Here is a 25,106-nt window from a genome sequence, read left to right as displayed (position 1 = left end):
GCGAGTAATCATTTGAGAGCACTATTTTTATATATATATATATATATATATATATATATAAATAAATAATATACCTGAACAGGCAAATACATACAAAAGCATCAAAATGCCCGTCTTGGCAAGTAACGTTGTAGCTTTAACAATGAATAATCTATATTTAATTTATACAGTGGAGTAAAGATTCACAGATCGACTGACCATTTTTTGTTTTATTTCAGACTATCTTCTGTTCCGTGCTTGCACACAAACTGCACTGCAATCATTTTCCAAAATCCCATTTGTGTGAAAATATTATGTTATTATATTTAGTCTATAAACGGCCATTAACAGAGCCAGATGCTGAAGACGGTTGCTAAATATTTAATTTTATATTAATGTGCTTCTGAGGGAAACTGGCTCTTTTTTTTTTTTTTTTTTAGAAAAGTTAAAATGGCGATTTCTTTTCATCTTGTCTCCGTATAATGCATTTAAATGAGTGTTATGCTGCTTTTACACTGGGGTTGACTGATTATTGACCTGGCAGATTATCGGAGCCGATATTAAGCATTTTTATGATTATCTGAATTGTCCATTTTCAAAACCAATTTGCCGATACAATAATTTAATTTTGAAACGCGTTGTTTGGCTCTGATGCAGCCTGTCGAAACTCACCACTCTGTGGCCTAGAGCAATCTCCGCCCAACCCCCCATTTGATTTGTTGGGAGTCATGAGTCCGACCAATCAACGCGGAAGGCTGAAGGCCTTTTTGTTTAAAAAAAACAAGAAATAAATCACAAGAACAATAGTTTTTTTCTTGTAATCAAGAAAAATATTTGACAATTTCAAAATTAATCCTGAATGATATTTGACTGTGAACGCATCTCCACTGCATAGCCGCATACAATCGTTGGTGTCAGTCGCAAATATTAAACATGTTTTAGACTACAATGCATGGCGTGTGTGTTTCACTAGCTCCATTCCCATGGACACCTTTTGTTTGATCTAATTCTGGATATTTTCAGCCTAAATCCGTATCTAAAGCCGTGTCTACACCAAGAGAACCCATTATAATCAGTTGATGCAGTGACCACACGGGAAGTGGCGCGAGGCGACAAATCTTCTACAGTAACTGATGCCTCCTTCTAGCCCAAATCTTTGAAACATGCGTTGTATGCGTTGAAAGTGAAACCTAGAAAAAACAGTGCGCATAAAGCGATTGCACGCTTTCGCGAGCTTCAGCAAATGCACGCGATCACAGATTACACGCTTCGAAAACAACTCCCCCCACGTGAAACTGATGATAACCTGTGATATACGATTTGGCTATATTGCCCATCTAAATCATTCACCCCACACTATCAACATGCGCGTCATGTAGGCTACACTTCTTGTACTTCGTTTGGGCACCACAAGGTGTCAATGTGGCTTCAAAGCTTACCCCTCGCCTACTCTGGCTCGATTGCTATTCCTGAGGTACCCTACGGACAAAGAAATGTAGAAATAAATAAATGTGAAAATAAAGGTAGAATTAAATGAATAAAGAAATAAATACGTAAATAAATACATAAATGTGAAAATAAATAAATGTATAAATGTGGAAAAAATAAAAATAAATAAATAAGGAAATAAAATTATTTGCTTTTTTACTTTTCTTTGCATATTTATATATTTATTTATTTATATTTGCGTTTTTAAATTTCTTTGAACATTTATTTTTCTTTCGTTCTAATTATGGCAGAGATGGCATTCCATATGTGCTGCTTCCCCTCTCACAAGAGTCACCTAAGAGGGGAATTCCCCCCCATTTTCAAAAATGAAATTCAGGCCCTGAATAAATGTCTAAAAATCCTGATTGGAGTATCACTATAAATGGGTATAAATGATAAAAAAGAAGGCTTTAAAAAGATCGGTATCGGCAGATACTGCTTTCTGTGACCGACGATCGGCCTCAAAAATCCTGATCGGAGAACCCCTATTGAGATTATACAGTCTAATATAAATCAAACATTGCACTTTTTATTTTTGGATCAATTCATGATTTAAAAAAATGCAGTGGTTGCCTCTAAAGGTGCTTGAACACGGAATCTGAAATTTTTGTACATGTTTTTTTTTTCCGTATTCGTCAACATTTCCCATCAAAATGCTTGATACGGATGCGAAAACGTAGAAAATTGAACCTGGTGCGATTTTTTTTTTTTATGACGGACGAAAGTTTCGGAGGCAGTGAGTAAACATGATTGACACAACGTGAGGTCGTATTTATTTTTTGAGATTTCGGACAAGAATTTTGGACCGAGTGTGCAATGACCTTAATTTCAAATGGCTATGAAAAATCTGAGTAAAGAATACAAATAAAAACACAAATGTTATGTGATTTTTCACTCCTACAAACATAAAAACCAAAAGCATTATTTCATTTCTAACTTTTTGTGCTATATTTAATTGTGCTATAATTATACAAAGCTATAATTGCACCATAACTTGAACCACAGCTTATAAAAATCTTCTTTTTTATTGCATATGAACATATATAACAATAAGAGAAATACAACTTTGCACATAAATGCCATCAGTACACAAGATTACAAGTAAAATAAAAAAATTAGCCAGAGGAAGAAAGAAAACATAAAATAAATAAATAAAACAACTAAAATAATGAAGACGGTACAGTTTACTTGTCTATTTCAAATTTGCAGATAATGTTAGAAGTCCTGAGAGCTTCTTTTTTGTTGTTTAACATTTATATACCATATTACAGTATTGTTTAAATTCGTTGATAAAATTGAAAAAATAAAAAAATGGGTTTACCACACGACAACTTCATTTTGTGTATATGAAACTTCCCCATTACAACCAGTAATTGAATAATATACGCTTTATCCTTTTCTATACCATAATCAACAACATATATCATTATATCAGGCCCACCCACATAATAAATCTTAATAAATCTCATGAACCTCTCGCTATGATGCGGGAGCGACCAGGATTCTGCTGGGTCTTAACGCCTTCAGCAAACGTTCGCAAACCAAGCAATAAGGTGTCCAAAATTGAATTTCAATTTAGAGTTTGTTATTCATATTGTTTGGGTGGTCATACGGCGTATGCCTGCGTATACATGACAAAATGCTGTCTTAAATACGGGACGATTCCGTATTATTTGGAAAGGCTGGCAACCCTGCTGCTAGGCTAAATGTTTATTTCAGTCAGCAGACGCCAGAAAAGACGCACAAATAGAACTGCACCAGATTAAAACAACACGGAACGACCCTGTAAAACCTTGCTTTAACAAGCTGTAGGTTTAGAATTGTATAAAAATGTACTAAACATCTCACCTCAGAAGACTCAAAGCTGTGTGATGGCGCTAGCGGTGACTACTTTTCTTCTTGTTTTAGAGACAGCTGCTGCATGTCGGAGAAATGGGCGTGTCTAAAGCTTTCTCGCTGGTCAGTGGCCAATCATTCTTAACCGTACATATACGTCATTACTTTACATTACACCACAACAATTTTAAAACAAATTTTTTAATTTTTTTTATTCATAGATAAGTGAGATTTCAATGATATTTGGACCACTGAATTAGAAAATATCCCTGGTTTCCATTTCAGAAATCTGGACGCTAGAGTCCTCCTGTAAAGCCCTAAACATAAATGAGTTTCGGCTGTCCCAGACAAAAGATTGGCATCGCGAAACAATCCTGTACATTTCTGTGATCGTGACGCCTAATCGGTGGTCGCACAGTGAGAGATGTTCAAAGACGGCCGTTGTCTTTGAAAAAAACAAAACTGCTATGTGATTCATCATGCTCTTTTTGTTTACCACTAGCGCATGCTGATGACATTTTATTCTACTATTGTAACTTGCACCGTGGACTCATAGCTTACGAGTCATAGGTGTCCTCATCCTACAGTCTACACACACGTCCTGGCCAAGTTTATCAGATCTATGTCGTACATAGTAATCTTATAGGATTGCTAAAATCGTGTGGTGTGTTTTGGGCTTTAAGAGATGGTCTAGGGCAGGGTTCCTCAAATCTTGCCCTGGAGGTCCAATGCGCTGCAGAGTTTAGCTCCAACCCTGATCAAACTCAGCTACCTGTGATTTTCTAATGATCCTGAAGACATTGATTAGCATGCTCAGGTGTGTTTGATTAGGGTTAGAGCTAAACTCTGCAGGAAAGTGGATCCCTGGTCTAGGGGTTCTCAAACCTGTCTTGGAGGACCCCTAGCTCTGCACATTTTGCATGTGTCCCAGACACACCCAATTAATGTCTTGCGTTCTCTACTAACGAGCTAATGAGTTGAATCAGGGGTGTTAGGCTGATGATACATGGGGCAACTTTTTTTTTTTTTGTAGCAATGTTGCTTGGGCACTTTCCAACTGAGAATGGGTAACAAACTTCTTTCTGGATACTTTAGATCGGTCGTGGGCCCTGTGTCTCACCTGGCTGCATGTTGACAGCAACATTAACAAAAGTTGCCCGGTGTATCATCAGCCTTAGATTAAGGGAGACATACAAATTGTACTGGGCTAGGGGGTCCTCCAGGACATGTTTGAGAACCACTGGTTTAGTAAGTGCGCATGTCCCACCCCCAAGGTCATGGCACGAAAATACCATTAATTCTATTATAACTTAATTTTGCAAAAACACTTTTTTTATGTAAAAATCTTTACATTAACTGGCTTTCTATTAATGCAATACAATGAATGACAACTGAATGTGGTCGCCCAGTGGCCACATTATTGGCATTCAGTGATATTTAGTGTTACACCAAAACAAAACATGTATGCCTTCATCTCCAAAAACATTTTTGTCTTACGTTTTATAATTAACTCAGAAAAGCTCAGTGCCGACTCCGTTTTCTTTCAGTTTCTTCAGTTCAACAAGAGATAAATGAAGGACACAAAACTAAGGCTGTTTTCCAAGGATTCTTCAAAATGAGACAGCCTTCAGAGGCAGGGAAGGGCCGCTGCGTGCTTATAGGCAAACTAGGCCGGCCGTAAAGTTAGGGCAGCAAGAAAAAGATTAAATTTTTTATGTATTTCTTTTTGGAGATTCATATGGAATTATTACACGTATACACAAATGATCATCAACCAATTAGATCTTTTAAATCAAAATTAACTTCCCTTTGTTCTACCTAGCTGTGCCAATATTTACAAATTTTTTATAAAAAAAATATTTGTACTGTAATAAATAATTTAATAGTTTGTGCAATTCTATTTAAGTAAAGATAGTTTGTAGATAAACATTTTAGTTTCCTATGTGTTCTGAAATAAATACCCTTTTGTTTTTGTTTTGTTTCAGTTCTAAGCAAAGTTGGTGTATTGAAGACTTCTGAGCAGGACAGAAAACCTGAAGGAGATCAATTCAGTTTACTAAAAAGACATTTCCAAGTGATTTCCTTGTTTTATTTATTAGTTAGAATGGATATAACATTTGAACAAACTACAAAAGTTGAATAATCAATAAAAGCTACTGATAAATCTGAAATAATCAGCAATCAGTCAATCATTGTAATCTCAGTTCATCTCAATTAATCTCTGATTAATTGATTACCAAAAGAATCGCTTGATGTGGCTCTACACAGCATCACACCTGGGACTACAGATCAACATTTAAATTACTTACTGTAATTTCAGACATGCATCTTTTTTTTGTGATAGGTTAGAGAATATAATTGAGTGAAACTCTTGCCACATGAATGGCAGTGATACGGCTTCTCTCCAGTGTGGATCCTCTCATGTACTTTAAGATATACTAACCGTTTGAATTTCTTGTCACAGTGTGGACACTTGTAAGGTGTTTCTGTAGTGTGAGTTTCCTTGTGCTTTTTCACTTCAGCATCTGTAAAAAAAGCCTTCCCACACTCACAGCAAATATGATCCTTCACACCGCTGTGTCTTTTCTGGTGTATTTTTAAAGCATCCCGCTCACTAAAACTCTTTCCACACAAAGAACACACATGAGGCTTCTCCCTTGTATGAACTTTTAGATGCCTATTTAGGGCACCTGTCCTAAAGAAATGTTTACCACACTGGTCACAGTTATATTGTCTTTCACTAGAATGAATAAGCAGGTGACCTCTAAAAACACTTGATATTCTGAAACTCTTCCCACACTGATCACATGTATACGGCTTCTCTCCAGTATGGATTGTCATGTGAACATTAAGGAGGTCTTTTTGTGTAAAACCCCTCCCACACTGATCACAAGTGTGTGGCTTCTCTCCAGTGTGGATTGTCATGTGATTGTTAAGATGTACTTTTCGTCCGAAACTCTTCCCACAATGCTCACACGAGTATGGTTTCTCTCCAGTGTGGATCCTCTCATGTCTTTTCACATATATTGACCGTTTGAATCTCTTGTCACAGTGTGAACACTTGTAAGGCGTTTCTTTAGTGTGAACTATCAGGTGCACTTTCAGTGCACCATCTGTAAAAAAAGTCTTCCCACATTCAGGGCAAGCATGATCCTTCTCACCGCTGTGTCTTTTCTGGTGTCTTTTTAATGTACCCATCTGAATAAAACTCTTTCCACATAAATTACATACATGAGGCTTCTCCTTTGTATAAACTTTCAGGTGGTCCTTCGGGTCATCTGAAAACCCTTCAAGATGAAATTTTATGTGAACATCAAGACTTTGCTTGCATGAGAAACTCTTTCCACACTGAGAGCAAGTGAAACAGATTTCATCTCTTCTTTTCAATGAGGGACTCCAGCATGCTTCTTCAGTTTTTACATGATGTTTCTCTTCCACTTCAGTCAGTTCTTCAATCTCCTTGTTCTCTTCTTTCAGGTCTAAAATTAAAGTAAAAAAGTTCAGTTAAAAAATGTTTTCAGTATAGAAAATAAATAGATGTGAAAGGAAAAAGACATTTGAACCCTTAGGTAACAGTAGAAAGTATAAACATTGATTAATTCATTTGAATTAAGTACATTTATCATCTAATTATTATTTAAAAAATATTACTATTCAAAAAAATTTGTTTTTTGTTTTTTATTAACTACATTTACAAGTCAGGGTTGTAACATTTTCAAAATTTTTAAATATGGTTACACAAACTATGAACCAGATATAATTAAAAGTGTAAAAAAATAAAAATCACCCCCAGGAATGAAATTGGGGACTGTAAGAAATTATAGTCTGCCTCGACCCAGCTTCCACTCCAAATTGTGTATTAAACTATGCTTCTTTCCCTACAAAGAGCTTAATTATCATATAGATAGTTCTTTCCGATCTTAAAAGCTCATTGGTCTGAAAAAGCGAGGTGTGCTGTGATTGGCCAGCTATCCGGAAATGTTACGCCCCTCACCATACTGTTGATGCAAGAAGGGTATAACTGCAGCCTGGAGATCTCCAAATGGGGGCGGGAACTCCAAAACGGGGTGGGAGCTCCAAAATAGGGCGTGGCTTCCTCCCATTGACAGACAGGCACATGAAACGCATGCGCACTTTTCCCCCCAATCCACTTCAGTGCAAACTCCGCCCCACAGCTGATTCTAAAGATTTTATTGGTTGTCAATTAAAGCATTGATTTCCTATACTATGCTACAAAAATGCTAACCCCTAAACCTACCCCACACCTGACCCTAACCTTAACCAATGAAATTGACTGCACGGCGAATTGGCGCTGAATAGCGTGGTAAAGAAAATAAAAGTTATTCTTCATCAAGATCTTCGACGTCTTCACTTTTTCTTAAAGGACCAAATAACTCTTGCTTAGGTTAAGGTGACCAGACGTGCCTTTACATTTGTCAAGGCCTTTACTTTGAAATTACAGGAGTAATTTTTCCTGTTTTACCACACACACATTATACAGTGGGGCAAAAAAGTATTTAGTCAGCCACCAATTGTGCAAGTTCTCCCACTTAAAAAGATGAGAGAGGCCTGTAATTTTCATCATAGGTATACCTCAACTATGAGAGACAAAATGAGAAAAAAAATAGGGCGTGGCTTCCTCCCATTGACAGACAGGCACATGAAACGCATGCGCACTTTTCCCCCCAATCCACTTCAGTGCAAACTCCGCCCCACAGCTGATTCTAAAGATTTTATTGGTTGTCAATTAAAGCATTGATTTCCTATACTATGCTACAAAAATGCTAACCCCTAAACCTACCCCACACCTGACCCTAACCTTAACCAATGAAATTGACTGCACGGCGAATTGGCGCTGAATAGCGTGGTAAAGAAAGTTGCAGTTCAGGAGATAAGCATTTAATAAGATTATGCAATATGAGATCGTTCCGTAACTCCCCAACCGGATCTCACCGGACAATGGCACCTTTTTAGTTACACCCAACGTCACTACCCCATCCTACCCTGCGAATTTCGAGCCCCGGGACGCCCCCGTTGCTTAGAACAAAGCGATAGAAATCTTTCCCCTGCGCTGCGCTGGGACGGCTCGCGGAAGAGCTCGTGGGGGATTCCCGTTTATATCATTACGCAGAGGTTCAAACTCCAGTCCACCACTGGCCACGAGCTTTGGGCTCTGCTCTCACGGAGAATAATTACTTATATAGCATATTTTATTTTAGATGAACTAGAAACAATGTTTAATTTATTAAGTTTTATTTTGAAATGTAAGTCAATAACAATTGGCTGAAGCCACAGCCAATGGTGAAAGTCTTTGCGCGAGGAGACCCCGCCCCATTCTGGAGGTTCTGCCCACTTTTGGAGTTCACGCCCCATTTTGGAGATCTCCGGTCTGCAGTTATATCTACTTGGTTGATGCCGTGTCCCGGCCGGAGCGATGAGAAAAAAAAACATTAAAACCCATTACAAACGAGGCATTTGTTGCATCCAGTGGGGACATAATTACTGATTCTAATGACTTATACGGTCTTTTTACGCATTGCGTTGCATTGCATCGCGCCGCGTAAAACCCTGTCTGCATTTATGATCGGAGAAATTACAAACAACAAGTGCTACTCCACACTGCCCAAAACTCGCGTTTGAAACATCAGTGGCAAATCCTTTAAATGAAAACGTACTTACGCGAGTCAGAACTGCCGGCATTTTAGTCTAACGTTACTCTCCCAGTATCAGTAAACAGTCCTCCATAAAATGTGCTGCACACATCTGGATATTTGGGTTAAACTGTTCTGGACCAGTGTTGTAAATACAACTTAACCACTGATTTGTAGTCGTGTCCTCTTTTGGAAGACCAAACAAAGTAGTTTCACTTTCACAACGAAACACACAGCGGCCTAGCGGAAGCCCCGGCTTAGCGTGAGCTGAGACCGGGCTAGAGTGAGCAGAGGCGGCGGAGTTGAGAACGGCGCAGCTGGCGGATTTGACGAAGGAGCGGCAAGCACATGTGACGACCCCGGGCTTCGTCCACGGTGAAAGCCGAACCGGCGATCCACAGCACTAAGTTGATGTATTCCCTCAGCGACCAGCACAGATCAGCTCCAGGTATGACGAAGCGGATATCGTCCTCTTTTGGAAGACCAAACAAAGTAGTTTCGCTTTCACAACGAAGCACACAGCGTCTTCAGGACATGGTGGAAAGTGGCAACAATACTACAGCGAGAATAAAAGTTATGCCTTCTTTCTTTGCGTGAACATTTGGGTGGCGTTATGCAAATCTTCCCACATAGTGATGTAGATATGTGGGGGCATGTTAGAACGAGCCGTTTTAGGTAGGTGTGGCTGACTCTGAACTTTGATAAAGAATATCTCTTTGGATTTGAGACTTTAGTCTTTGCAACTTTACAGATCTTCTTTATGCACCAAGAGCTTGTAACACTCCAAAGAGAAAGGAAAAATTGAAATCGCATCATATGACCCCTTTAATGTATTTGACAGGAAATGAACAGCGACACAATAAGGTTCCAAAAGTGCTGTAATTGTTTGTGTGATCACTTTGCTTATAGAAGGTTGTGACAGACCCAAATCATCACTGCTGCATTTTTCCAGTTGCCAAATATGTTAAATGTAGTTAATGTAGTGATTACTTCCATTTCTGGCTCTATGGCATTTCTGAGCGGTGTCAGAGATGTTAGCGTGTCTCTAATAAGATCGGTCACAAACAATCCCTACATACATATCTTATTAACTCCCTGTCATGCATTGTGTGCAACATTTCTTCTGCCTCTTCATGTTTCGTCCATTTTCTCCACTGCTAAAAAAACTCTTAAGCCTCTTAAAAGTCCTGATCCATACTGCTAACAATTTTGGTCCTTAAGACCTCTTTTAAGGGTTAAGATGCTTTCTGAATTAATTTTTTGTTTACTAGGATCTTTTCTTTAATTTTAGGAGGAAACACCCACATTTCTAAGAATTTTCTTCAAATTTTGTTACTAGGAGCAACTCACTAAGATTTTTCATGAATACGGGCCCAGGTTTTGGCTGTCTGCGCTGTGCAGATCGATCGTTGTATGACATCTAAGTACCATGAGAGCTATAGAGAGCAGAGCAGATGGCTGCTTTAAGCTTATGAATCACTCACGCGCAACGCCGCTTCAAGTCGAACACACCTGATAAGCACGTTCATCGCTTTGACCAGTCTCTATAGATCCCACATTCGCTCACGTCACGACTGGTCGATTATGTACAATGCCTGTTATTGTTATTGGTCAAACTACTTTTAGACCATTACCAAAACAGGAAAACAAAACCAAACCTGGATATTTTAGGCAATATAGAAACCTTGGCCCAACTGTAAACCATGACCCAAAGCGAGGGGGTTTGAGGGTGGTCCAGCCTTGACGGAAATGAACCTACTCGGTCTTGGAGCATCAAAGCTGCTGGGGCTGCTCAGGGTCCCGCTCTAGCTTCTTAGCCGTGCAGAAGCCTCGTTTCACTTCAGGTTCCGCCTCTGGCTTTCTTTTTAAACAATTGTTTTTAAAACAACAATTGAAGACAATTCCGGCCCATAATATGCTTTTAAGTTTTTACAGTATGTCTTCTCTTTTTGGAGGGGCAAGTTTTGATGGCATTAGTGACTTATGCACTGTTAATGCCTTCAACTGCAGATGCCAGTACATCACAATCCATCATATTTATCCACGCGGAATAGATGAGCCTCGACTCAATGTAAAAATCCCCAAAAAATTAACCACTGTAACTTCCTGTCTTTTCTGTACTGCAGTTTTAACTTATTTCACAGCGTTTATGATTTTTCTAACTGCAACCACTGAATCTGATGAACTGCTTGAAGTTTTATAAACTTAGTGAAGAATGAAGAACATACACCAACCTATTTGTTGTTCAGTATCTTCCCGTTTTATTCTGCTGGGTTCTGGATCAGTCATGTTTTTGACTTTCTTTCATAAACTGTTGTGGGAAAGGCTGAACTGTTGGTGAATTCCTGTGTGGTTGGAGGAGCAGATCTGCCAAAATCAAAAATAAATCCGTAATCAAATTGATGCTTTCAGAAATTCATGCACTTAAATAATTTTGTATGTGTTCATCCATGTATCGAAATGTAAAGTTATTCAATTTGTTTTACATTACATTTACATTTAGACATTTAGCAGATGCTTTTATCCAAAGCGACTTACAAATGAAGACAATGGAAGCAATCAAAATCAACAAAAGAGCAATGATATACAAGTGCTATAACACGTCTCAGTTAGTTTAACATAGTACACGTAGCAAGTTTTTTTTAAATTATATAATAAATAAAAAGAAAACCGATAGAATAGAAAAAGAATAGAGCAAGCTAGTGTTAGAGGCCTTTTTTTGCTTTTGTTAATAGTATAATAAATAAAAAGAAAACAGATAGAATACAAAACGATTAGAAAGCTAGTGTTAGGTGCACCACTGTGCAGAGCCAGTGGTGGTTTTGTAGGCAAACATCAATGCCTTGAATTTTATGCGAATTGCAGCTATTGGTAGCTAGTGCAAACTGATAAACAGAGGTGTGACATGCGTTCTTTTTGGTTCATTAAAAATGAATCTTGCTGCCGTGTTCTGGATTAATTGTAAAGGTTTGATAGAACTGGCTGGAAGACCTGCCAAGAGAGCAGGGGCTCCGCTAGCAATTTTGGGTCCTATGAAAGAATATGAGGTTGGGCCCCCTACCGCACCAAACATACACTATATTGCCAAAGTATTGGGACACCCCTTTCTAATGAACAAGCTTGACTACTTTAATACAAATCTTAATGTTTTAAGCATATAATGATATTCTAGGGAATTGTATGCTTCTAATTTTATACCAATAGTTTGGACAGGACCCTTTTCTATTCTAACACGACAATGCCTCTGTGTATAAGTCAAGATAAAAAAAAAAGAAAAATATATTGATTCAGTCAGTGTGGAAGAACTTGACTAGACCTGCCAAGAGAGCAGGGGCTCCGCTAGCAATTTTGGGTCCTATGAAAGAATATGAGGTTGGGCCCCCTACCGCACCAAACATACACTATATTGCCAAAGTATTGGGACACCCCTTTCTAATGAACAAGCTTGACTACTTTAATACAAATCTTAATGTTTTAAGCATATAATGATATTCTAGGGAATTGTATGCTTCTAATTTTATACCAATAGTTTGGACAGGACCCTTTTCTATTCTAACACGACAATGCCTCTGTGTATAAGTCAAGATAAAAAAAAAAGAAAAATATATTGATTCAGTCAGTGTGGAAGAACTTGACTAAGGCTTTTAAAGCAGAAGTTATATTCACTAAACTAAAAATGAAAATAAATGAGAACAAAAGCACAGAGTTGTGTTAGGCTATTTTGATTACCCCATTACAGTCACTTTACAGTCAGTGTTATCATAAGGAATAAGCCGTAATTTGCCTCTTCATGTGAAAAACAAATAATGTTAAAAACAGATTGAACCACTGACAAAATATAAATACATAGAATTAGTGAAAACAAATTGAGATTGATTCTCATTAATTCCCCTCACAATATCACTACCAGTAAAGAGCTCTGGCCCTAAAACTTGATGGTCTGGAACAGAGTGGAGGCTCAGGTCATTCTGTGAGAGCACACAATAGTGATGCGTGGACTGTGGTTATATCCACAGGTCGGGCGGGCCAAGTAATTAAAAATATGTTCCAGTTAATTGCGGGTGGATCATTAATGGATGAGAGATACATACTTAATGTTGATTTTAATAAAGACACTGTACTCTTTCCACGGCAAAACCCAACAAACATGCGTATATCTCTTCAGGGAAAACATAAATCTTGAGCACCTCCTAGTTGCCATTATATAACACACAAAGGAACTTACCCAAAACAGATCCAAGAGAAAATGTGGCTTAATTAAATTCATTTTTTGTATTGTACAATGCAAATGTAATGTAGACTGAGATACTACAACAGATACAGGGTTGAGTCCTATTAAAGTTAAGGGACAAGTCAACGCACAGACTTTTTCGACATTCAATTTGCACACTGAACATGGGTTATAGCTCTTATTTTGGAGCTGTAAAAGTGCACCAGACTAATTAATTTATCTTTAAAATGTACAAAATTTTCTTCCAGGGGGACATGCCCCTGGACCGACCCCCTAAAGAGACTGTGGTCCACCCATAATAATCTCACAAAACTGTATATGACACTGTTTTCAACATCATAATAATCTTATTTAAATACCTCAAATATGTGCTTGTAAAATGTGTTTTCTTCAGCCAGTTGAAATGCGGTACCTCTGTGTGTGTGCACATGAGCAGGATTTGACCACCTCCACCTCATTTAGGGCCATGAAAATCCCTGTTAAACAATCATACAACATAGAAAGTCGCTCAAGTTTTAATTAATTTAACAATAGTTCCTCACATCATTGAAAATAAGGGACAAATATTTGTACTGTACCACACAGTGTATGCCATTTCATTGTCTGCATGTGTACAAAATTGATTCTTAGACACAATCACGTGTATTGCTTATTCTATTTATGTACAATTTAATAATAAAAAAAATAAATTTAATTCTAAAAAATAGTAGTAGTAACGTAGGAAATGGGTTTGTGAATTTATCACAATACAGCTACACCAACGCATGATAAACCTCATCAACCTCTCGCTGTGGCGCGGAAGCGACCACCCGGCTGAGGATTCTGCTGGGTCTTAACGCCTTCAGCTAATGTTCGCAAAACAAACAATGATTTGTTCAAAAATAAATTATTCTCAATTTAGAGTTTGTTATTCGTGAAGTCTGGGTGGTCACACAGCGTATGCCTGCGTATACGGAACAAATTGTTGTCTTAAATACTGTACAATTCAGAAAGGTTAGCAACCCTAACGTTACTGCTAGGCTAAAAGTGTGTTTCAGTTAAGAAACGCCAGAAAAGACGCACAAATAGAACTGTACCAGATTAACCAACATAGGAATGAGCCTGTAAAATTTTGCTTTAACAAAGCTGTATTTTTATAATTGTATAAATATACCAATTACCTCACCTCAGGAGACTGAAAGCTGTGTGATGGCACTACTACTTCCTGTTTTCTTCTTCTGGAGTTTAATGGTGGTTGGCAGATCAACTTAAAAGGTGCATTCCCGCCACCTACTGGAAAGGAGTGTGGCGCGCATAATGGTTGGGAACGACTTTAAAAAAGCTAAATTCTATTAATCAGTCCTGTTTCTTTCAAATAAATAAATAATTCATTATAAATTATAGACTGTTTTGGCCCATCCCCTAACAGGAACCTAGAGTGACAAATTATTTATTCCCAAAGAGCTAAATTCTTTCATAAGCATCACATTTAGTGTCCTACTATTTCTGCTTGACACGTTTGTTACAATTTCCGGTTTCATGTTTCCCTATTTTATGCAGAGACTGATTTAATGGACAATGTCTAATACACATTCTGAAGATTAATACATCCTACAGGAACCTAGAGTGACAAATTATTTATTCCCAAAGAGCTAAATTCTTTCATAAGCATCACATTTAGTGTCCTACTATTTCTGCTTGACACGTTTGTTACAATTTCCGGTTTCATGTTTCCCTATTTTATGCAGAGACTGATTTAATGGACAATGTCTAATACACATTCTGAAGATTAATACATCCTATTTTCTGTTTCCAAACCATCTTCTTTCTGGACCATTTCTTTCTTGTATGCAATGCAAGTACTACTTCTTGTCTTAGAGACAGCTGCTGCAGGTCATAGAAAAGGGTGTGCTGAAAGGTTTCTAATTGGTGAGTTTTTGTTGACAACGGCATTGACCAATCAGCCTTAACCATGCATAGCCTATACGTCATTACTTTAGACCAGTGCTGCCCAAACTCAGTCCTGGAGGGCCGGTGTCCTGCAGAGTTTAGCTCCAACTTGCCTCAACACACCTGCCGGGAAGTTCCTAGTACGCCTAGTAAGAGCTTGATTAGGTGCTTCAGGTGTGTTTATTTGGGGTTGGAGCTAAACTCTGCAGGACGCCGGCCCTCCAGGACCGAGTTTATAGCTCTTATTTTGGAGCTGTAAAAGTGCACCAGACTAATTAATTTATCTTTAAAATGTACAAAATTTTCTTCCAGGGGGACATGCCCCTGGACCGACCCCCTAAAGAGACTGTGGTCCACCCATAATAATCTCACAAAACTGTATATGACACTGTTTTCAACATCATAATAATCTTATTTAAATACCTCAAATATGTGCTTGTAAAATGTGTTTTCTTCAGCCAGTTGAAATGCGGTACCTCTGTGTGTGTGCACATGAGCAGGATTTGACCACCTCCACCTCATTTAGGGCCATGAAAATCCCTGTTAAACAATCATACAACATAGAAAGTCGCTCAAGTTTTAATTAATTTAACAATAGTTCCTCACATCATTGAAAATAAGGGACAAATATTTGTACTGTACCACACAGTGTATGCCATTTCATTGTCTGCATGTGTACAAAATTGATTCTTAGACACAATCACGTGTATTGCTTATTCTATTTATGTACAATTTAATAATAAAAAAAATAAATTTAATTCTAAAAAATAGTAGTAGTAACGTAGGAAATGGGTTTGTGAATTTATCACAATACAGCTACACCAACGCATGATAAACCTCATCAACCTCTCGCTGTGGCGCGGAAGCGACCACCCGGCTGAGGATTCTGCTGGGTCTTAACGCCTTCAGCTAATGTTCGCAAAACAAACAATGATTTGTTCAAAAATAAATTATTCTCAATTTAGAGTTTGTTATTCGTGAAGTCTGGGTGGTCACACAGCGTATGCCTGCGTATACGGAACAAATTGTTGTCTTAAATACTGTACAATTCAGAAAGGTTAGCAACCCTAACGTTACTGCTAGGCTAAAAGTGTGTTTCAGTTAAGAAACGCCAGAAAAGACGCACAAATAGAACTGTACCAGATTAACCAACATAGGAATGAGCCTGTAAAATTTTGCTTTAACAAAGCTGTATTTTTATAATTGTATAAATATACCAATTACCTCACCTCAGGAGACTGAAAGCTGTGTGATGGCACTACTACTTCCTGTTTTCTTCTTCTGGAGTTTAATGGTGGTTGGCAGATCAACTTAAAAGGTGCATTCCCGCCACCTACTGGAAAGGAGTGTGGCGCGCATAATGGTTGGGAACGACTTTAAAAAAGCTAAATTCTATTAATCAGTCCTGTTTCTTTCAAATAAATAAATAATTCATTATAAATTATAGACTGTTTTGGCCCATCCCCTAACAGGAACCTAGAGTGACAAATTATTTATTCCCAAAGAGCTAAATTCTTTCATAAGCATCACATTTAGTGTCCTACTATTTCTGCTTGACACGTTTGTTACAATTTCCGGTTTCATGTTTCCCTATTTTATGCAGAGACTGATTTAATGGACAATGTCTAATACACATTCTGAAGATTAATACATCCTATTTTCTGTTTCCAAACCATCTTCTTTCTGGACCATTTCTTTCTTGTATGCAATGCAAGTACTACTTCTTGTCTTAGAGACAGCTGCTGCAGGTCATAGAAAAGGGTGTGCTAAAAGGTTTCTAATTGGTGAGTTTTTGTTGACAACGGCATTGACCAATCAGCCTTAACCATGCATAGCCTATACGTCATTACTTTAGACCAGTGCTGCCCAAACTCAGTCCTGGAGGGCCGGTGTCCTGCAGAGTTTAGCTCCAACTTGCCTCAACACACCTGCCGGGAAGTTCCTAGTACGCCTAGTAAGACCTTGATTAGGTGCTTCAGGTGTGTTTATTTGGGGTTGGAGCTAAACTCTGCAGGACGCCGGCCCTCCAGGACCGAGTTCGGACACCCCCGCTTTAGACCAAAAGAAGATGGTGTGATTCTGTATATATCATAGATACATATATTACAATTAGGTGAGGTTAATTATGGAAAAAATCAGGCATTAAAATGATGAATGCATTTAACGCACTCAGACCTGTACGTCATCTTTTCCATACAGTTGCTTAGTAACAAACATCAACTAAACAATTACACCAGAAACAAATACATTGACAGAAAGCACGTATTTTGTGCTCAAAATGAGCCTAAAGTGTTAAATAATTAGCTTAACTTGCACTGCATATAAGATACATTTTCAAAAGTATAAACATTTCAAAAGTTAAAAAAGTTGTAATTATTATTATTATACAGTATAGGTTATATTCACAGAAAAATTAAAATACACATTCTGAAGATTAATACATCCTCTTTTCTGTTTCCAAACCGTCTTCTTTCTGGACCATTTCTTTCTTGTATGCAATGCAAGTACTACTTCTTGTCTTAGAGACAGCTGCTGCAGGTCATAGAAAAGGGTGTGCTGAAAGGTTTCTAATTGGTGAGTTTTTGTTGACAACGGCATTGACCAATCAGCCTTAACCATGCATAGCCTATACGTCATTACTTTAGACCAGTGCTGCCCAAACTCAGTCCTGGAGGGCCGGTGTCCTGCAGAGTTTAGCTCCAACTTGCCTCAACACACCTGCCGGGAAGTTCCTAGTACGCCTAGTAAGACCTTGATTAGGTGCTTCAGGTGTGTTTATTTGGGGTTGGAGCTAAACTCTGCAGGACGCCGGCCCTCCAGGACCGAGTTCGGACACCCCCGCTTTAGACCAAAAGAAGATGGTGTGATTCTGTATATATCATAGATACATATATTACAATTAGGTGAGGTTAATTATGGAAAAAATCAGGCATTAAAATGATGAATGCATTTAACGCACTCAGACCTGTACGTCATCTTTTCCATACAGTTGCTTAGTGCGGACACCCCCGCTTTAGACCAAAAGAAGATGGTGTGATTCTGTATATATCAAAGATACATATATTACAATTAGGTGAGGTTAATTATGGAAAAAATCAGGCATTAAAATGATGAATGCATTTAACGCACTCAGACCTGTACGTCATCTTTTCCATACAGTTGCTTAGTAACAAACATCAACTAAACAATTACACCAGAAACAAATACATTGACAGAAAGCACGTATTTTGTGCTCAAAATGAGCCTAAAGTGTTAAATAATTAGCTTAACTTGCACTGCATATAAGATACATTTTCAAAAGTATAAACATTTCAAAAGTTAAAAAAGTTGTAATTATTATTATTATACAGTATAGGTTATATTCACAGAAAAATTTTGCACTGCATATAAGATACATTTTCAAAAGTACAAACATAAACATTTCAAAAGTTAAAAAAGTTGTAATTATTATTATTATACAGTATAGGTTATATTCACAGAAAAATTAAAATCACAACATGAAAATGCTATTAAAAATCTAATTTAGAAAAAGACTTCATAATAAAAATCTTTATATTGTCTGACTTTCTATAACCACAGTATAGTAAATGTTGGTTTACATCATGGGCAGTTTAGAGTTTTTATTTTTTAGGAATCATTTACAAGAACAAAAGACAACACATGGAGCCCCTGAATGGACCGCAAAAAGTGCACACATAAATCTGTGTATTTTTGCAAAATTCCCTTTAGTAGCTCTGTAAAAACAATGTCTTCATCTCCAAATTAATTTTTGTCTCACATTTTGTAATGAAATTGGATCAACTGACACCTAATTTAGGGAGTTTGGTTGTTAGAATGCTTATTTTCCCTTGTGTATATAGCCCTTGTGTTTTGTCAGTCATTGTTTGGTGTTAGGAGTTCTCACAACTTTCTCTGTTGTTTTCCTGTCTCTTTATTAAAATTCTCCTACATTTAGATCCTTGCCACAGCTTGCTGTCTCCATTCCTGTTACAGCTTCATGATGTGGCAGACAAGATTACTAGGGCCCTATGAAATCCATTTTATTGAAGAATATATAAAAATATTTATTTGTATTGTAATAAATAATTGAATAGTATTTGTAATTCTATACGAGTAATGATAGTTTGTAGATTAATATTTTTGTCTTCTATGTGTTCCGAAATAGATGCCCTTTTGTTTTTCTGTTTCAGTCCTAAGCAAACCTGGTGTATTGATAACTTTTGAGGAAGACAGAAAACTTGAAGATCAATTCAGTTTACTCAAAGTTTATTAAAAAGTCACTTATTAAATTACTTACTGTAATTTCAGACGTGCATCTTTTTTTTATGACAGATTAGAGAAGATAACTGAGTGAAACTCTTGCCACATGAATGGCAGTGATACGGCTTCTCTCCAGTGTGGATCCTCTCATGTACTTTAAGATATACTAACCGTCTGAATGTCTTTTCACAGTGTGAACACTTGTAAGGTGTTTCTGTAGTGTGAATTCTCTGGTGCATTTTCACTTCAGCATCTGTAAAAAAAGCCTTCCCACACTCACAGCAAATATGATCCTTCACACCGCTGTGTCTTTTCTGGTGTATTTTTAAAGCATCCCGCTCACTAAAACTCTTTCCACACAAAGAACACACATGAGGCTTCTCCCTTGAATGAACTTTCAGATGCCTCTTTAGGGCACTTGCCCTAAAGAAATGTTTACCACACTGGTCACAGTTATAGAGTCTTTCACTAGAATGAGTACGCAGATGCATTTTAAAAACACTTGATATTCTGAAACTCTTCCCACACTGATCACATGTGTACGGCTTCTCTCCAGTATGGATTGTCATGTGATCATTAAGGAGTGCTTTTTGTGTAAAACTCTTCCCACATTGATCACAAGTGTATGGCTTCTCTCCGGTGTGGATTTTCATGTGTTTGTTAAGATTTCCTTTTCGTGCAAAACTCTTCCCACAATGATCACAAGTGTATGGCTTCTCTCCGGTGTGGATTTTCATGTGTTTGTTAAGATTTCCTTTTAGTCTGAAGCTATTCCCACACTGGTCACATGTGAAAGGCTTCTCTCCAGTGTGGATCCTCTCGTGTATTTTCAGATTTTCTGACCGTTTGAATCTCTTGTCACAGTGTGAACACTTGTAAGGCGTTTCTGTAGTGTGAACTGTCTTGTGCACTTTCAGGTCACTATCTGTAAAAAAAGTCTTCCCACACTCAGAGCAAACATGATCCTTCACTCCGCTGTGTCTTTTCTGGTGTATTTTTAATGCAACCATCTGACTAAAATTCTTTCCACATAAATCACATATGTAAGGCTTCTCTTTTGAATGAACTTTCAGGTGCTCCTTCAGGAAATGTGCCCTGACTTTTTTTGTACTGCACTGGTCAGAGTTATATCGTCTTTCTCTAGAATGAGTTCGCAGATTTATTTTACAACTCAAACTCTTCCCGCACTGATCATATGTGTGCGGCTTCTCCACAATATGGCTTTTCATGTGTTTCTTAAGGTTTCCTTTATGTCTGAAACTCTTCCCACACTGATCACATGTGTGCATCTTCTCTTCAGTGTGGATTTTAAAGTGCTCTTTAAGGTTTCCTTTTTGTGAAAAACTCTTTCCACACTGATCACAAGTGTGCAGTTTCTCTCCAGTGTGCACTTTCATGTGTTTGCTAATGTTTGCTTTTTGGGCGAAAGTCTTTCCACACTGATCACATGTATGCGGCTTCTCTCCAGTGTGGATATTCATGTGATCATTAAGAAGTCCTTTTAGTCTGAAACTCTTCCCACACTGATCACATGTGTGTGGCTTCAGTCCTGTGTGGATTTTCATGTGTTCTTTAAGATTTCCTTTTTGTGCAAAACTTTTTCCACATTGATCGCATGTGTGAGACTTCTCTCCAGTGTGGATTTTCATGTGATCATTAAGGATTCCTTTTAGTCTGAAGCTCTTCCCACATTGATCACATGTGTACGGCTTCTCTCCAGTGTGGATTCTCTCATGTCTTTTCATATATATTGACCGTTTGAATCTCTTGTCACAGTGTGAACACTTGTAAGGCGTTTCTGTAGTGTGAACTATCAGGTGCACTTTCAGTGCACCATCTGTAAAAAAAGTCTTCCCACACTCAGAGCAAGCATGATCCTTCACACCGCTGTGTCTTATCTGGTGCATTTTAAATGCATTCATCTGAATAAAACTCTTTCCACATAAATTACATACATAGGGCTTCTCCTTTGTATAAACTTTCAGGTGGTCCTTTGGGTCATCTGAAAACCTTTCAAGATGAAATTTTATGTGAATATCAAGACTTTGCTTGCATGAGAAACTCTTTCCACACTGAGAGCAAGTGAAACAGATTTCATCTCTTCTTTTCAATGAGGGACTTGAGGATGTTTCTTCAGTTTTTACATGATGTTTCTCTTCCACTTCAGTCAGTTCTTCAATCTCCTTGTTCTCTTCTATCAGGTCTAAAATGAATGTACAAAACTTCAAAATGTTTCCAGCAAAGCATAAAAGAAAACCATTAAAGAGAGAAATGTGAAAGGAAAAGGACATGTAAACCCTGATATAATAGTAGAAAGAATGAAAATTTGAATTCATTCATCAGTGCACCATCTGTAAAAAAAGTCTTCCCACATTCAGAGCAAGCATGATCCTTCACACCGCTGTGTCTTATCTGGTGCATTTTAAATGCATTCATCTGAATAAAACTCTTTCCACATAAATTACATACATAAGGCTTCTCCTTTGTATAAACTTTCAGGTGGTCCTTCGGGTCATCTGAAAACCTTTCAAGATGAAATTTTATGTGAATATCAAGACTTTGCTTGCATGAGAAACTCTTTCCACACTGAGAGCAAGTGAAACAGATTTCATCTCTTCTTTTCAATGAGGGACTTGAGGATGTTTCTTCAGTTTTTACATGATGTTTCTCTTCCACTTCAGTCAGTTCTTCAATCTCCTTGTTCTCTTCTATCAGGTCTAAAATGAATGTACAAAACTTCAAAATGTTTCCAGCAAAGCATAAAAGAAAACCATTAAAGAGAGAAATGTGAAAGGAAAAGGACATGTAAACCCTGATATAATAGTAGAAAGAATGAAAATTTGAATTCATTCATTTGAATTGTGTACATTTACCATCCAATTATTATTTTTAAATATTACAGGCACAAATTGCAGGGTTTAGCTACATTTTACCATTCAGGATTGCAACATGTTCAAAATTTTAGTAATATGATTGCAAAAATTATGAACCAGATACAACCCCAAATCAGAAAAAAGTTGGCATGTTTTGTAAAATGCAGTAAACCAATAATAGGCGAATTGTTAATTCTATTTAACCTTTAATTAAAAAATACTAAGAACAGATGTCCAATGTTTACACTGACCAACTTAAATGTATTTTATAAACAAACAAGTTTTGATGGCTGCAACACACAAAAAAGTTGGGCATACTAAAAGTGAATATGAATATCCAAGTTAAACTGTTTTGAAACAGTCCACAATAAGCAGGTGAATTGTTAATAAGTAAGGAGATCGTGATTGGGTGTAAAGGGGGATCTCAATCTTTGCCAGCAAAGATGGATCATGGCTCATTAATTTGTGCCAAATTCCATGAGTGAATTGTCAGACAAATCAAAAATCTAAATTTCTAAATGCAAAATTGCAAATAATTCAGGTTTTTCACCATCTACCATGAATAATATTGTGAAAAGATTCAGGGAATTCAAAGAAATCTCAGTCTGTATCGGGAAAGGCAAGGAACCTCCATTTAATGTGTGTGACCTTTGAGCCCTCAGATTGCATTGCATGAGAAACCGTCATGCAAAATAAATTTGTGTTAAATATAGTCACATGGGCTTGGGAGTACTATGGAAAACCAGTGACACTTAACATAGTCAATCACTGCATGCAAGAAATGCAATCTCTGCTACACAAGAAGAAATCTATACATCAATTATATGCAGAAGCCAACGAGCGTCATCTCAGATCTCATCTCATATGAGTCCATTATCAGAAAAATTTAGGACATTTTGTAAAGTGCAGTTAAATAAAAAATATGTGATTGTTCATTCTTAACCTTTATTTAAATAACTGAAGTACAAAGAAAAGATGTTCAATGTTTTCACTGATTAACTTAATTGTATTTTGTGAATATAAACAAATTTAGATTTTGATGGCTGCAACACAATCCAAAAATGTTTAGACAGAGGCATGTTTACCACTGTGTCACATCATCTTGTCTGATTCTCCTTTTCATGATGGGCTATACATTTCAATAGGAGACAGATCTGTTGGCCAGTCAGTCACATCCACGTGTCTACGAAACCATGCTGTTGTAGCACATGCAGAATGAGGCCTGGCATTGTCTTCAGCTAATATCCATGGACTTCCCATGAAATATGTCATCTTGTAGGAAAATATGTATACAATCCCAGTATATGCCTTTATGTCAATGGTACTATCACACATATGAGTCACCCATGCAATTTGCATTGATGCACCCCAATGCCATGATAGACGTTTGTTTTTGCACTTGTCGCTGATGAAAGTCTGGATGGTTCTTTAGGACTCTGATGTCCATTTTTCCCAAAAACAAGCTGAAATGTGGACTCATCTTACCACAGCACACATTTCCACTGTCTTTTGGACAATCTAAGATGAGCTCAGACTAGGGATGTTCATTTCGGTTATTTCCCCTAACCGACGCTCGTTAACTGATTATTAACCGTTAACCGACAAGTTTATTTTAAGTAAGAATTGAATTAAATTAGGAAGGATAAGTGTCTGTGACCCGTTAAAAATACTAACACTTGTTTTCCAGGGATTAATTTTACATGCACAAAAAGGAGCAAACAAAAGAACATGAAGATTCACATGGTCACACCTCGCACCTGCAGCTCTTCAATGAGCAGAGAAAAACATAATAAAGTCTTGTGTAGCAGAGATTGCACTTCTTGCATGCAGCGGTAGAGTATGTTAAGTGACACTAGTTTTCCACATTACTCCTGAGCCCATGTAGCTATAACTAACAAAGCAGCATGACAGTTTCTAATGCACAAAGATCAGGCACATTCAACTGAGGTGTCCTGCTTGACCTACACATAATCCTAAAAATATTTCTCTGGGATTTCTCTTTCCCTGAATCTTTTCACAATATTATTCATGGCAGATGGTGAAAGGTCTCAATTTTGCCCTGAGAGGTTGTCTGACAATTCTTTCATAAAATTTGGACCATGACCCATTTGTGCTGGCAAAGACTGAGATGCCCCTTTTACATCCAATCACAATACCCTCACCTATTACCAATTCAACTGGTTATTATGGACTGTTTCAAAACAGCTGAACTTGGATATTTTATAATCTATATTGTTGTTTTTTTAGGTTTAAAAAAAAACTTAAATAATGAATGATTTGTTGGAATTGAACAAAAAACAACTGCGGTACACCCATTTGAAATAGATACAGTCATGGCCAAAAGTTTTGGCAGTGACATAAATTTTGTGTTTTGAAAAGTTTGCTGCTTCAGTATTTGTAGATTATTTTTCCATATGTTTCTATGGTATACTGAAAAACAATGATAAGCATATCATAAGTTTTAAAGGCATTTATTGGCAAAATAAAATGAGTCAATATTTACAGTGTTGACCCTTGTTCTTCATAACCTCTGCAATTCGCTCTGGCATGCTGGATATTAGAAGTTCTGTTTCATTAACCACAGCTAAATAAACCACACAGCAGCATATGTCCATATGAAAGTATATAGTTCAATTTACAACTACAGTCATTGCATAAAAAAAAGATAATCAACTTGTTTTTTTCTTTCTTTCTAGGGACAGAAACTGCTCTTTCTTTAAAATGAAAGAGCACAACAAAGCAATATTTTAAAATAAACAAAGCAATAATTTCAAAACATTCTTGGAAACATTTGAGATAATGTAAATCCACAAGTCAACATAATATATAACACTGTTCTAATGATTTTAGGATATTTTA

General features: G+C 37.3%; 3 protein-coding genes across 13 annotated transcripts in view; all 3 read right to left on the bottom strand.

The window, feature by feature from the left end:
- LOC107570597 (zinc finger protein 239-like) overlaps nt 1–3,414 on the bottom strand; it is a 63,893-nt gene extending 60,479 nt beyond the window's left edge. For 5 of the 7 annotated variants that reach the window (XM_016256824.1, XM_016256828.1, XM_016256830.1 and 2 more), the window contains exon 1: nt 3,316–3,414. The gene's annotated coding sequence lies outside the window, so the exon portion shown is untranslated. Of the gene's footprint in view, nt 1–651; nt 708–1,418; nt 1,459–3,315 lie in introns of those variants that run through there. The other 2 variants (XM_016256825.1, XM_016256826.1) reach the window with 2 other exon arrangements.
- Nucleotides 3,415–5,157: 1,743 nt separating this feature from the next.
- Nucleotides 5,158–16,444, bottom strand: LOC107570603 (gastrula zinc finger protein XlCGF8.2DB-like). 5 transcript variants are annotated; one of them, XM_016256847.1, is made up of 5 exons: nt 16,344–16,444; nt 15,538–15,654; nt 11,189–11,321; nt 5,747–6,782; nt 5,158–5,579 (listed from the first exon to the last, which is right to left on the bottom strand). In XM_016256847.1, exons 3-5 carry the CDS (start codon nt 11,241–11,243, stop codon nt 5,564–5,566), a joined length of 1,107 nt encoding a protein of 368 aa, XP_016112333.1. In that variant the 5' UTR covers nt 11,244–11,321; nt 15,538–15,654; nt 16,344–16,444; the 3' UTR covers nt 5,158–5,563. The 5 variants fall into 5 exon arrangements, with proteins under 5 accessions (XP_016112333.1, XP_016112329.1, XP_016112328.1 ...); XM_016256843.1 differs by having other exon boundaries at nt 5,158–6,782; nt 16,339–16,444; XM_016256842.1 differs by having other exon boundaries at nt 5,158–6,782.
- Nucleotides 16,445–19,330: 2,886 nt separating this feature from the next.
- Nucleotides 19,331–25,106, bottom strand: part of LOC107570594 (zinc finger protein 721-like) — a 7,626-nt gene continuing 1,850 nt past the window's right edge. The window contains exons 2-3 of the mRNA XM_016256822.1: nt 21,723–22,091; nt 19,331–21,577 (exon numbers count right to left, since the gene is read on the bottom strand). Coding sequence (XP_016112308.1) covers nt 19,419–21,577; nt 21,723–22,091 — 2,528 coding nt within the window. The 3' untranslated portion in view covers nt 19,331–19,418. The remainder of the gene's footprint in view (nt 21,578–21,722; nt 22,092–25,106) is intronic.

Source organism: Sinocyclocheilus grahami, unplaced genomic scaffold, assembly GCF_001515645.1.
Source record: "Sinocyclocheilus grahami isolate Dianchi unplaced genomic scaffold, SAMN03320097.WGS_v1.1 scaffold1482.1, whole genome shotgun sequence".
NCBI lineage: Eukaryota > Metazoa > Chordata > Actinopteri > Cypriniformes > Cyprinidae > Sinocyclocheilus > Sinocyclocheilus grahami.
The sequence above is the reverse complement of the archived record's forward strand: the minus strand, read 5'-3'. Positions and strand labels throughout refer to the sequence as shown.